We start from the raw sequence: 13,554 nt of genomic DNA on the forward strand, positions 1-13,554 counted from the left end.
CGCCTGTCATCTCGCCCCGCGCATGCGCACTGCGCCTGTCATCTCGCCCCGCGCATGCGCCCTCCCCGTGCCTGAGCCCCGCGTGCGATGCTGCCGCTGTCCCCGGGGTTGCGCCGCCGCCTGCGGGAGGGGCCGCTCCCGCCGCCGCCGCCCCCCCCGCCCTGCGCCCCGCCGCTCCCGTCGCCCCCCCCCTTCGCCTTCGCCCCCCGCCGCCTCCGCCTCGGCCCTCACCACCCGCTCCTCGAGGTGAGGGGCTGCCTCCCCGCGCCGGCCGAGCCCCCACGGGCCTGGGCCTGCGGGCCGGGTCTGTGTGGAAAGCACCGGCCGTGCTGCCTCAGAGCCCCCCCGGGCCGCTCCCCGCGCGGGCCCGGCTCCGTGGAGAAGAAGGGTTTGCTCTGCGGAGGCAGGCTGCCTGCCCACGGCCTCTCTCTCCTCCTCTCCTAGGACGGGGACGTGCACAGGCACCTCTACCTTCAGGGTGTCCTCACCAGCCTGGCGGAGGTGGCCGAGAGACCCAAGTAAGTGAGGCAGGGCCCGCAGGCCACCCCGCCATCGCGGTGGCTGCAGGTGTGCCTCTTCGGTCATGTGTCCTGCTCTTTGTCATGGCAGCGTGCAGCACCGTTGGGATGAACCTTGCCCGCTCGCCCTGCACGTGTGCGTGGCTGGGGTGGATGCTGTTACTCTCATCCGTGGACTAGAGGCCGAGGAGGAGAAATGTGTTAAAAGGGAGAAGACGCGGACACATTGCAAAACAGTTTGGAAAGGAAAATGAGGTTATATACTTTGCAAACCTCAGCATCATGCTGAAAAGGTCAAAAATCAGTATTCTGTGCTGCTGTCTTGTTAAACACTGACTTCTTGTGCTTGCTGAATGTGACATCATTTCACTGAGAGTTCCCCATAAGCAGATAAGGCATCTGTAATGTGTCTGAAAACAGAATGTAGCTGAACGAGAGGATTTAAGTGGCAGGTTATTATGTGTCCAGTCGAAACAGTGGGAGAGCTGTGTGGTACAAACAGCTCCAATTAGGAAGGCTAAGCCTGAGGGAGAATCTGCATCTTGCTTTAAAACCTGTTCTTGTATATAAAATTGCAGAAGAACTTTGGTGAGTGTGTGAGCTTATCCTACAGATGCCTGTTAAACAGCGTTGGCACAAAGTCTTAATCCACAGCTGCAACTTTAAGGTCTAACAGCTCATTTCTCATGTTGCTGCTTGGTGTTTATTCTTACTCGAAGCACCGCTTCAGAGGACGGTAATACATATGTCGCTCAAGGCGTAATGGCAAATAAGAGTTTCCAACTGCCAGTACCATTGTAATCTTCATTCCATTGCACCTTTCATTTAATTTAAGTATTATTCACAAAAAATGCCACAAGTAAAGTAATCTAGAGGGATATACACAGCTTAAATTAAGGCTCTGATTTAGTTTAACTTGTGGATGTCCTGATTTCCCTGCAGGGTGTCTGAATTCAGTTGCCACATCTCTGGGTGCTGCCAAGTCTTTGATACGCTGGAGGACTACGAGCACCACTACAACGCGCTGCACAGGAACGTCTGCTCCTTCTGCAAGCGCTCCTTCCCATCGGGGCATCTCTTGGATATTCACATCTTGGAGTGGCATGACTCGCTCTTCCAGATCATGGCCGAGAAGCAAAACATGGTGAGTCGCCGTGCCCAGCCCTGATGTGCATGGCGGCGTCTGGCACCCTTGGAGGGCACCCATGTCCCCAGCTGACACCGCTTGCCTTTTCCAATTAGTCTTCTTTTATTTTTCCTCTGCCTTTCAGTATAAGTGTTTGGTAGAAGGGTGTGTGGAGAAGTTCAAGAGCAGCAAGGACAGAAAGGATCACTTGGTCACTGTTCATCTTTATCCTGCTGACTTTCGGTTTGATAGACCGAAGAAAGTGAAAAGGTAACTGCAGAACTGCAATAGTGCAACTGGTTTTCCCCTGTAGAGGTGATGTTGTGCTCCTCTGCTGTCACACTCGCTTTCCAGAATAAGCAAGTTTATATCCTAAGAGGCTCAGAAATGACGTTTGCTGCTGCTTTTAAGAACAGGTAAACTTGTAAGTCTTTCTCAGCTGGCTGCTCATTTCAAGCACTGCTTTCACCACAGGGATTAACACAGGACTGATGTTGTTTAACACCTTTGTTGTCCGAAAAGCGGATCTCGCCTGGCGTGCAATAAGCCAAACTCACACTCTCAGGAGAGGTACTGTATTTATTCTGCGCAGGGTGCTCGGTGGAGTCATCCACAAATCAAGCACACCTACTGCGAATCCCAGCACCTTTTTTATACACAAGGAATTACATGAAATCATCCCTCTGTTTGCATAACACACTTTTCATTGGTTAATATATCTGATTACCATTAACATAAATGCATAGTCATTCTTACATGATCTATGCATGCTCAGGGGAAGGGTCTTCACCTGGGCAAGGGTCTTTTTGACCTGTGGGCATGATTTTTAGTATTATAATGTATTGTAATGAGCATAGTTTACTTCAGGGCATCCTAAAACTAATACTTCTGTCAAGGTTCGTTTACATTAAACAATAATTATTAGTTTGCTTTAAACAGACCACAGATTAAAGTCGTCGTGTTCCAGGATACTCCTTCCTTCTGGCTAGCCTCCCCAGATGTAGATAAGGACAGTATCTTCTTTTCTTTGTTCTTCTCCAAGCTAGCATTCCAAGTGTGGATAAGGACAATATCTTTTTTCCCTCCAGATGGACCAAATGTATCTTGACAAAATGTATCCTGCATGCATCTTTAAGCAATTAGCAAGTACACTAAGTAAATGTTCAAACATGAATACAAATTTCACTATATCACCTTCCTCAGAGACCTGGGTGATGGGACAGAGAGAAAATTTCTTCCCTGGCAGGGTGGTGTAGCCCTGAGATGGGTGCCCACAGGGACAGGGGACTGGATCTGTGGAGTCTTGCAAAGCTTGCTTGGGTAGCCTGGTGTGAACCCCCTGAGCCCATGGAATGAGTTACACTTTATGGACCAAAGAAAAGAACCTGGGCACAAAGCTGTGAGCTGTAATGCAACAACACTGTGTACTTAAGTAGAAACTCATACAAGCCTATCACACAGCTCTCCAGCAGCTTTTTCATAGAATCATAGAATGGTTTGGGTTGGAAGGGACCGTAAAACCGTCTAGTTCCAACCCCCCTGCCACAGGCAGGGACACCTTGCACTAGACCAGGTTGCTCCAAGCCCCATCCAGCCTGGCCTTGAACACTGCCAGGGAGGGGGCAGCCACAGCTTCTCTGGGCAACCTGGGCCAGGGTCTCACCACCTGCACAGTAAAGAATTTCTTCCTCATATCTCATCTCAATCTCCCCTCTTTCAGTTTAAAACCGTTCCCCCTCGTCCTGTCACTCCATGCCCTTGTAAAAAGCCCCTCTTCAGCTTTCCTGTAGCCCCTTCAGGTACTGGAAGGTGCTAGAAGGTCTCCCCGGAGCCTTCTCTTCTCCAGGCTGAACAGCCCCAACTCTCTCAGCCTGTCTCCATAGCAGAGGTGCTCCAGCCCTCTGAGCATCTTTGTGGCCTCCTCTGGACTCGCTCCAACAGCTCCGTGTTCTTCTGCTGTTGGGGGCCCCAGAGCTGGACGCAGCACTGCAGGGGGGGTCTCACGAGAGCAGAGTAAAGGGGCAGAATCCCCTCCCTCGCCCTGCTGGCCACGCTGCTGGGGATGCAGCCCAGGATTTTGGCTGCCTGTGGTGGTTTGCGCAGCCAACTCTCTGTGCCTTCATGCGGTAACTCACCGAGGTTGGAGTTGGCCTGTTTAATCATGAAATACCTTTTGTTTCATTTGCTCTTACGTGGCAGCTGTTAGAAAGGATGTCACATTTTCTCTCTGCAGCGGCCCCAAGCACGCGAGCTGTCCCACGAAGCAGGGTGCCAGCGTGCCGATGGATGTGAGCGTGGAGACGTCGGAGCAATTCCAAGTGGACCCCATGGAAACAGGGCCCAGTGAGGACATGGAGATCCCTCAGCCTGCAGCCAGCCCCGGCCCCTCGGTGCCAGAGAAACGACTCTATAAATCCAGGTCTGTACTGTTGGCCTGCACAGGCAGAAACTTCTGGGGCTGGGACCAAATCATCTTAATTGCATTTTGCGGTGCCTAGTGCAGCGCGGCTCAGGGTGTTTCTGTGTTGAAGATAAGAGAGGGAGGATTTCCACGTATGTTCTAAAAGCCATTTTTAAAAGAGGAAAGCGTGAGGAAGGACACAGCGTGCGTACACAGTGAAAGCCGTGTCAGTAAGTTTCTGTTAGTCTGCTTGCCCGTGATCTCTTCCCAAGGTACTGCAGAATGGCGTGGGTCTGAAGATAAGATCTCTGTCCTAAAATACTCAAGTTTCATTCCTGCTTTGTAACCCTTTCCCATCCTAGCTGACTCGGGGCTGAGCTGGTGCGTTTTGCTGTAACTTTGAGGGTGGTGAGACACTGGCCCAAGTTGCCCAGAGCAGCTGTGGCTGCCCCCTCCCTGGCAGTGTTCAAGGCCAGGTTGGATGGGGCTTGGAGCAACCTGGTCTGGTGGAAGGTGTCCCTGCCCATGGCAGGAGGGTTGGAACTGGATGGACTTTAAGGTCCCTTCCAACCCAAACCATTCCATGATTCTATGAACTGCGCTCCCATGCAGTCGCCGGACAAGGCACAAGTGAAGGAGGTAAACACCCTGCTCTGAATTTTGGTTTCACAAAGCCAGAGCAGCATTGCTGTTTCTCCTCTTTGTTTTATTTAAAATAGAATCTTTACAAAAAATTGAAACTTAATTGCCTCATGCTGGCTTGACTTTTGAATTCCCCCTCGTGGTGTGCTGTAAAACCTGTACGAGATACAAGGCAGCCATCAAAAGGTCACCGCCCTCTGACCAGGGCGATTTTATTCATCGTTTTAATCGACTCTCAGCATAAAGGTTAATATGGTTTTGCCCGAACTATTCCAGTTAGCAAAGGCATTCTTGTGGTTTGAGTTTGCCACGTCTGCGACACGCTGGCGGTCTGGAAGGAGCACACTGAGCCCACGAACCACGTGGGGAAACCCAGTGTCAGCGTTTGGCTGTGCCTCTGTCAAACGAGGTGAGCGTTGCTGATTGAGGCCTTTCTAATGAGCTGTGGAGTCTGAAAGCCCTCGCAATGCGCTACAGACAGTTGGGTCTGCTTTTGTATGTCATGGTTTGCCTGACAAAATCCTGTCCCTAAGCAGGTGATGCTTTAAACTTCACCGCTTTGTCCAGCGTAACAGCTTGTTAAGCAGAAAGAAACTGTCCTTTGAATTCGATACTGCAGGTCAAAAGGAAAAGTTGCTGCTGAAAAGCCTCAATTTTACTGCTGCTTCTGCTCTCCTGCTCTTCACAATCCTGCGCTTCCACAACAAACCCCTGCAACTACTGTGAAGGTGGGGAGACCCCGGCCCAGGCTGCCCAGAGAAGCTGTGGCTGCCCCCTCCCTGGCAGTGTTCAAGGCCAGGCTGGACGGGGCTTGGAGCAACCTGGTCTAGCGGAAGGTGTCCCTGCCCGTGGCAGGGGGGTTGGAACCGGATGATCTGTGAGGTCCCTTCCAACCCAAACCACTCTGTGATTCCTTCTATGATCCTATGAACTGCCCAATGGCATATTGCATTTTGTAACACCTTACACCTGGTTGTAAAGAGAGGAGAGGCCTCCAGAACTCATGAAATGTGCAGAATAAACGGGAAAGCAGACCAGTATTTCACCCAGTTCCTGACTTACGCTTTGGTGATTTAGATGTGCTGCTCCTCCGATACCTTGCTCTTCGCGCTCTGGGAGCTTGAAATGCTCCAGGAGGCACACAGCATCCCGGTGATCCTGCAAGAGGTAGGCTGGTAGTGTGTACTAAAGCTTGTCTCCCTTTCCAGGATCCCACCCACCATTTGCTTTGGACAAGGTGCGACCCGAGGATTTAAAGGACCAAGGAGGAAAGTCTGAAGGTCAGTGCACCAGATTTGTACAAGACGGGTAACGGTTTTAAACTGAAAGAGGGTAGGTTTAGGTGAGATATTAGGAGGAAATTCTTTGCTCTGAGGGTGGTGAGACACTGGCCCAGGTTGCCCAGAGAAGCTGTGGCTGCCCCCTCCCTGGCAGTGTTCAAAGCCAGGTTGGATGGGGCTTGGAGCAACCTGGTGTGGTGGAAGGTGTCCCTGCCCATGGCAGGGGGGTTGGAACTAGATGATCTTTAAGGTCCTTCCAACCCAAACCAGTCTGTGATTCCATGAAAAGGCGCTGGCTGCTGCTGCCTGCACACGTTAGTGATGGCACCGTGGCCGAGCAGGGATATTTGTGGTTGGGTGCGAGGGTCCCGCTCTGTACAGGGAAGGCAGAGGGGCGAAAACGGGGATTGTGCAGCAGCAGTTTGGGATACATCAGTGCCTTGGGAGGTGCTTTGCTACAGTCCCTTTGTGTCTCTGTACCACCTCCCGTTGGCAGCATTTCCAGCCTTCCCATGCTTACATTTATCCTTCCTGAGACACGACAGTCTCTTTTCTGATCCCCTCTGAAATCAAACTACAAATAAATTCCTCTGCCTTTGTGCTGTGAGTTTTTGTATCATCTCATCAGTGCTGCTGTGGGCAGCAGTGGCTTTCTAGATCACAGAATCACAGAATCAGTGAGTCTGGAAGAGACCTCTGGGATCATCGAGTCCAACCATTGCCCTGACACCACCCTGTCAACTAGACCAGGGCACTAAGTGCCATGTCCAGTCTTTTCTTAAACCCCTCCAGAGATGGTGACTCCACCACCTCCCTGGGCAGCCCCTTCCAATGGCTAATGACCCTTGCCGAGAAGAAATGCTTCCTAATAGATAGATGGTCGCATCTTGCCTGAGCTTGGAAATGGCAGGTGCTGGTCTGAAACTCCAGTGAGCTGCAGGGACCACACGGGCTTTGTGAAACACTTGCAAGGAATCGCTGCCAAAAACGCAGCGGGGTAACACCGAGCAAAATACACCATGTTCCCTCGTCCTGCAGGAAGCCCCGTATCCCCCCAGCTCCCTCGGGGACTTCTTTCTTTCTTTCATTTCCTTCTTTCTTTCACTTTCTCACAGTGTTTTTACAAGCTCCCAGCGAGGACAGCTCGTGGGACAGCACACAGACGTGGGGCGGGCTGAACTCCGCATCAGTTGCTCCCAGAAAGAGTCTCAGGCTGCGGCTGAACACTGCGACGTGGAGGTGAGAGGAAATCAGCTGCTGGAGCTGAGACTACGCAGGTTTATTTTTTATGATTTTTTGCCTTTTTTGGGGAAAAAAATAGATTCAAGAAATTCCAAGAGAAAATCTGCTGACTGTATGGAAGCTGGAACCACTGACAAGAAGAAAAACAAGAAAACAAACAAAAAAGCATTGGTCCTTAATTCTGACCTTCTCCATCTTGCTGAAGTCTGCTCCACTCCCCGGTGCTTGGTCTGAAAAACTCCCATGACAAGTTTGCCCGGGCCAGGGAAAGCGTTCTGGGGCCTTGCAGCTCTTTTCCACGGGGAGTGAAGATAAAGTGACTAGTGAATAAATAAAAGGAATTTTTACAAAGTTGCTTCGTGGAGATTTTAAATGCTGTTTTGAAGCCCAGGCAGAGTCAGATGTGAAGAATGAACCTGCCTTTGCTCCAAATACCCCCAAAATCAGGTTGAGATGGAGGTTAGTTTTCCTCTCGTCTCTCCCTTCCTTTTTAATCTCATCCTGCCAGGAGAAAAGATTGATTGGAAACAGGGTCAGGTTCAGCGTGCTGCCGCCAGCTCTCGGGGTCCTGTTGAACTGTGATGCTTATAAAATTGTCCATAAAGGGGAAAAAAAAAAAGAGGTTGCTGGAACGGCATTTATCCAAGCAGCTTAGGATCTATAATTGCTTTTTTTCCCTTCCCCCTCTCTGGGAGGAACAAGGGATAAAAAGGGCTTTAAAAAATCCTTGCAAATAGGAGCAGGGAGTGACGCTTAAAGAGACGTAGGAGATTTCCCTGCGAATTCTAAAGTGCTTCGCTGTATTTATAACTCAACTGACTTGTTTGGGTTTAATCCTCGCTCTTGGGCCTCCGGAGAGAGCTGTGCGCACACACACGCACCTCCTGTTCCCACCATGCCCATACCCCATGCACACCTGTGCACACACCCCATAACCACCGTGCCACTGTCCTGGTTGGGACTAAGAACCGATTTTCCTTGCAGTGATTTTTCCTTTCAGCTAAGCTTAATGTAAGTAACTGCACTTTCTGACACTAACTGCATGTTTTGCAGACAGTGTCTGCTTCCAGGGCTGGTAACGCTCGAAGTTTGTAGTTATCACTGAGGCACCGGTAGGGATGTTATGCAGAAAGGCTCTTGCTGTCCTTATTCCTAGAGAAACCGAGGTCACTGCTGAATTCCTCACTGCTTACGAGTGAAGAGCTGAAGGGGGGGGGTCTCACCTGCAGGGAGGAGCGGACAGGGCAGGTGACCCAAAATTCACCAACGAGGTATTCCATCCCATACACGTCATTCTCGGTATAAAGTGGGGGGATCACGAGGGTCTTGCCCCTTCTGCTATGGCCAGCATCCAAAGAGGACTCTGTTTTTCTCCTGCCCTTGATCCTGAACCCAGTTCCCATCTGTTACTGAGTCCAGCCTGGGCCTCCCCGGAGCCTGCCCTGCAGTGCGGGGGGTGATGTGACCGACATTGGGGGAGCTCGATCTTGGTTTTCTATATCACAGGATCATAGAATCACAGACTGGTTTGGGTTGGAAGGGACCTTAAAGACCATCTAGTTCCAACCCCCCTGCCACGGGCAGGGACACCTTCCACCAGACCAGGTTGCTCCAAGCCCCATCCAACCTGGCCTTGAACACTGCCAGGGAGGGGCCATCCACAGCTTCTCTGGGCAACCTGGGCCAGGGTCTCACCACCCTCACAGGAGAAAATTTCTTCCTCATATCTCATCTCAATCTCCCCTCTTTCAGTTTAAAACCGTTCCCCCTTGTCCCGTCACTCCATGCCCTTGTAAAAAGTCCCTCTGCAGCTTTCCTGTAGCCCCTTCAGATACTGGAAGGTGCTAGAAGGTCTCCCCGGAGCCTTCTCTTCTCCAGGCTGAACAGCCCCAACTCTCTCAGCCTGTCTCCATAGCAGAGGGGCTCCAGCCCTCTGAGCATCTCCGTGGCCTCCTCTGGACTCGCTCCAACAGCTCCATGCCCTTCTTATGCTGGGGGCCCCAGAGCTGGACACAGTACTATATGTTTGTATATATTTAATTATTTCCATTATTGTTATTATTATACTGTTTTATATTGTTATAGTTGATTAAAACAGTTTTAACTTTCCAGCCCATAAGTCTCTCTCCCTTCTCGGGGTGGGGAGAGGGTTAATAGAGAGCATCTGCCATTGGTTTAAGAGCCAGCCCAGCCTTAAACTGTGACACCCTGCCCATGGCAGGAGGGGGTTGGACTGGATGATTTTGGAAGGTCCCTTCCAACCCAAAGCACTCTATGAACTAAAGCTGCCTTATCTTCCTCCCTTCTGACACCCACTGCTTGCAAGGGCCTGGTTGTGCTCTAATGAGTCTTATTTATCTAACGCAGCGAGACTGGGTCTGGAACACAAGTCTGGTGAGGAGCGGCTGAGGGAACTGGGGTTGTTTAGTTTGCAGAAGAGGAGGCTGGAGGGAGACCTTATTGCCCTCTACCTGAAAGGAGGTTGTGGTGAGGTGGGTGTCGGTCTCTTCTCCTGGGTAACCAGCGATAGGACGAGAGGAAATGGCCTCAAGTTATACCAAGGGAGGTTCAGGCTGGATCTTCGGAAGAATTTCTTCACTGAAAGAGTCATTAGGCATTGGAAGGGGCTGCCCAGGGAGGTGGTGGAGTCACCATCCCTGGAGGTGTTCAAAAAAAGGTCTAGATGTGGCGCTTCAGGACATGGTTTAGCGGGCATGGTGGCATTGGGTTGATGGTCGGACTTGGTTATCTTTTAGGTCTTTTCCAACCTTAACAATTGTATGATTCTATGACTGTGAGTGTCAACTCTGAGGAGGCTTTTAGCATGGGGAGATGCACATGCCCTGGTGCGTGGGGATGCACATTGTTCAAGAAAATTGGCAGAGTCCAGGTCTCTGGGTTTGCTGACTCTTTATTGAAGCAACTCAGAGTTGGACCACCGCAGTGAATGGTCCCTGACTGAAATTCACTATCAGTTTATATAGAAACTAATAAGTAGTTACAGCACAAACTTCTCATGAGCTTCTGTTAAAATCCACTAACTATTTCAATTCCTCTTTCTTCCTTCGTCAAGAGTCCACAGAAGTCCTTTCTTTTCCATTGCTCAGCTGATCTTTATCTTCTGGTTCCACTCCGGCTCCCGTCAACACCCCATCCTTGATGTTCTTGTTGTGATCAGCGTCCCATCTTGATCTGGGTTGACCAGAGTCTGGTTTCCACTGCCAGCGTCTCTGTCACGGTTTAAAGCTGGGCCAGCTATTAACCAGGTGGCAGATCTCTCTGTTAACCCTCTCTCCCCCCCTAAGGGAAAGGGAAAAGGGAGAGAGACTTATGGGTTGGAAAGTTAAAACAGTTTTAATAAACTATAATAATGAAAAAGAGTATAATAACAATAATAATAGAAATAATCAAATATATACAAATATATACAAAGCCAAGACTGAGAGCTTGGAAATCTTCCTCAGGCAGAGTTGCTCCCCCCAGCACGGGCAGAGGGGAAAATGCAGTAGCTCCCCCCAGCACGGGCAGAGGGGAAAATGCAATAGCTCCCCTGCCATCACACCTGCAGGCTTTTAACTGGAAAATTGGCAAAGCTGGTACCAATCAGTGGGAGACAGGAGGGCCCCTCCCTCCTGGGCCCCACCTCCAGGAAGCAGTGGGTTAATGATAAATAGGAAAGTGAGAATGACGTGTATGGGATGGAATACCTTGTTGGTCAATTCTGGGCCAGCTGCCCTGTCTGCTCCTCCCTGCAGGTACGACCCCCCTTCAGCTCTTCACTCATAAGCAGTGAGGAATTTAGCAGTGACCTTGGTTTCTCTAAGACTAATTGGCCTGGTTTGGGCCAAACCAGGACATTCCACCCCTTATTCCATACCATTCACGTCATACTCAGATCACCACTACCTTTTCATTTTCAAATATATATATATATATATCACTAGTTTATGATTCATCGCTATACAAAAAGTTCATCAAGTTCATTTAGTTCAGGATTGTGGGTTTCCATCTGGCTAGCAGTCTCTCAGCAGTCTCTCTGGCTAACAGTCTCTCTTTTGTCATGGTTCGTGCCCACGGGTTGCAGGTTAAAGATGTCAGACTCGAGGGGGTTACTGGACGCCACTTGATGAAGCTAGCTCCGGTCTCATCACCACTGTCTTAACCTGAAAGACACTTATGCAGTAACAACATACAGTTCAGAATTAAGTATTCTCACCCAGAATCAGATCACCTTCAGGGACACATCGGACTTCGCCATCTTGCAACATCACCCACCAAGTACATCCAGGTCCCTGAGCAAAAGCAATCCCACGAATGGGTTTACCTTTGCCCGTTGCAGGAAGAATCCAGACAGTTTTTCCCAATAGATTCCTTTCATGCACCACAGGGACTTTATCTCCTTCTACTGTATGTAGAAGGTCTGACTGAGCAGGGCCAGCTCGATTGATAGATCCCCGGGTGTTAACTAACCAGGTAGCTTGTGCCAGATGTTCATCCCAGTTTTTAAAGGTTCCACCCCCCATTGCTTTCAGGGTAGTTTTTAACAGCCCATTATACCGTTCAATTTTCCCAGAGGCTGGTGCATGATAGGGGATGTGATATACCCATTCGATGCCATGCTCTTTGGCCCAGTTGTCTATGAGACTGTTTTGAAATGAGTCCCGTTGTCCGACTCAATTCTCTCTGGTGTGCCGTGTCGCCACAAGATTGCTTTTCAAGGCCCAGAATAGTGTTCCGGGCAGTGGCATGGGCACAGAGTATGTTTCCAACCATCCGGTGGTCGCCTCCACCATGGTAAGCACATAGCGTTTACCCTGGCGGGTTTGAGGGAGTGTGATATAGTCAATTTGCCAGGCCTCCCCATATTTATATTTCAACCACCGCCCCCCATACCACAAAGGTTTTAACCGTTTGGCTTGCTTAATTGCGGCGCATGTTTCACAATCATGGATAACCTGTGCAATAGAGTCCATGGTTAAGTCCACCCCTCGGTCACGAGCCCATCTGTATGTTGCATCTCTTCCTTGATGACCTGAAGTGTCATGAGCCCACCGAGCTAAAAATAGTTCACCTTTGTGTTCCCAGTCCAAATCTATTTGGAACACTTTAGCAGCTTGATCCGCTTGTTGGTTGTTTCGATGTTCCTCAGTTGCCCGACTTTTAGGTACGTGAGCATCTACATGACGTGCCTTCACAACTAGTTTCTCTAGCTGAGCAGCAATATCTTGCCACAATTTAGCAGCCCAAATAGGTTTACCTTTGCGCTGCCAGTTGCTTCGCTTCCACTGCTTTAACCACCCCCACAAGGCATTTGCTACCATCCATGAGTCAGTATAAAGATACAGCCTTGGCCACTTTTCTCGTTTAGCAATGTCTAGAGCCAGCTGGATGGCTTTTACCTCTGCAAATTGACTTGATTCACCTTGTCCTTCTGTGGCTTCTGTGACTCGTCGTATAGGACTCCATACAGCAGCTTTCCACTTCCGATGCTTTCCTACAAGACGGCAGGATCCATCGGTGAACAGGGCATACTGCTTCTCATCCTCTGGTAGTTCATTATATGGTGGGGCTTCTTCAGCACGTGTCACCTCCTTTTCTGGTGGCATTCTGAAGTCTTTGCCGTCTGGCCAGTCCATGATCACTTCTAAGATTCCTGGGCGATTAGGGTTTCCTATTCGAGCCCTCTGTGTAATTAATGCAATCCATTTACTCCACGTCGCATCAGTTGCATGATGGGTAGTGGGAACCTTACCCTTGAACATCCAGCCTAGTACTGGTAATCGAGGTGCTAGGAGAAGTTGTGCTTCAGTACCAATTACCTCTGAAGCAGCTCTAACTCCTTCATATGCTGCCAGTATCTCTTTTTCAGTTGGGGTGTAATTGGCCTCGGAGCCCTTGTATACTCGACTCCAAAATCCTAGGGGTCGACCTCGAGTCTCCCCTGGCACTTTCTGCCAGAGGCTCCAGGTAGGACCATTGTCCCCAGCTGCAATGTAGAGCACATTTTAACATCTTGTCCCGTACGGACTGGTCCAAGGGCTACTGCATGCACAATCTCTTGTTTAATCTGTTCAAAAGCCTGTCGTTGTTCAGGGCCCCACTGAAAATCATTCTTCTTTCTGGTCACTTGATAAAGAGGGCGTACAATCTGGCTGTAATCTGGAATATGCATTCTCCAGAAACCCACAACGCCTAAGAAGGCTTGTGTTTCCTTTTTGTTAGTTGGTGCGGACATAGCTGTTATTTTGTTGATCACCTCTATCAGGATCTGGCGACGCCCATCTTGCCATTTAATCCCTAAAAACTGGATCTCCCGGGCAGGTCCCTTGACCTTGCCTCTTTTTA

At 49.9% G+C, this 13,554-nt stretch overlaps 1 protein-coding gene across 1 annotated transcript; it reads left to right on the forward strand.

Moving 5' to 3' along the window:
• Positions 1-87: 87 nt before the first annotated feature.
• On the forward strand, positions 88-7,576 carry ZNF511 (zinc finger protein 511). The gene is made up of 7 exons (XM_068416499.1): positions 88-246; positions 445-518; positions 1,461-1,662; positions 1,790-1,914; positions 3,878-4,063; positions 5,896-5,967; positions 7,083-7,576. Exons 1-6 carry the CDS (start codon positions 88-90, stop codon positions 5,963-5,965), a joined length of 816 nt encoding a protein of 271 aa, XP_068272600.1. The 3' UTR covers positions 5,966-5,967; positions 7,083-7,576.
• Positions 7,577-13,554: the final 5,978 nt, after the last annotated feature.

Source organism: Nyctibius grandis, chromosome 20 (assembly GCF_013368605.1).
Source record: "Nyctibius grandis isolate bNycGra1 chromosome 20, bNycGra1.pri, whole genome shotgun sequence".
Taxonomy (NCBI): Eukaryota; Metazoa; Chordata; class Aves; order Nyctibiiformes; family Nyctibiidae; genus Nyctibius; species Nyctibius grandis.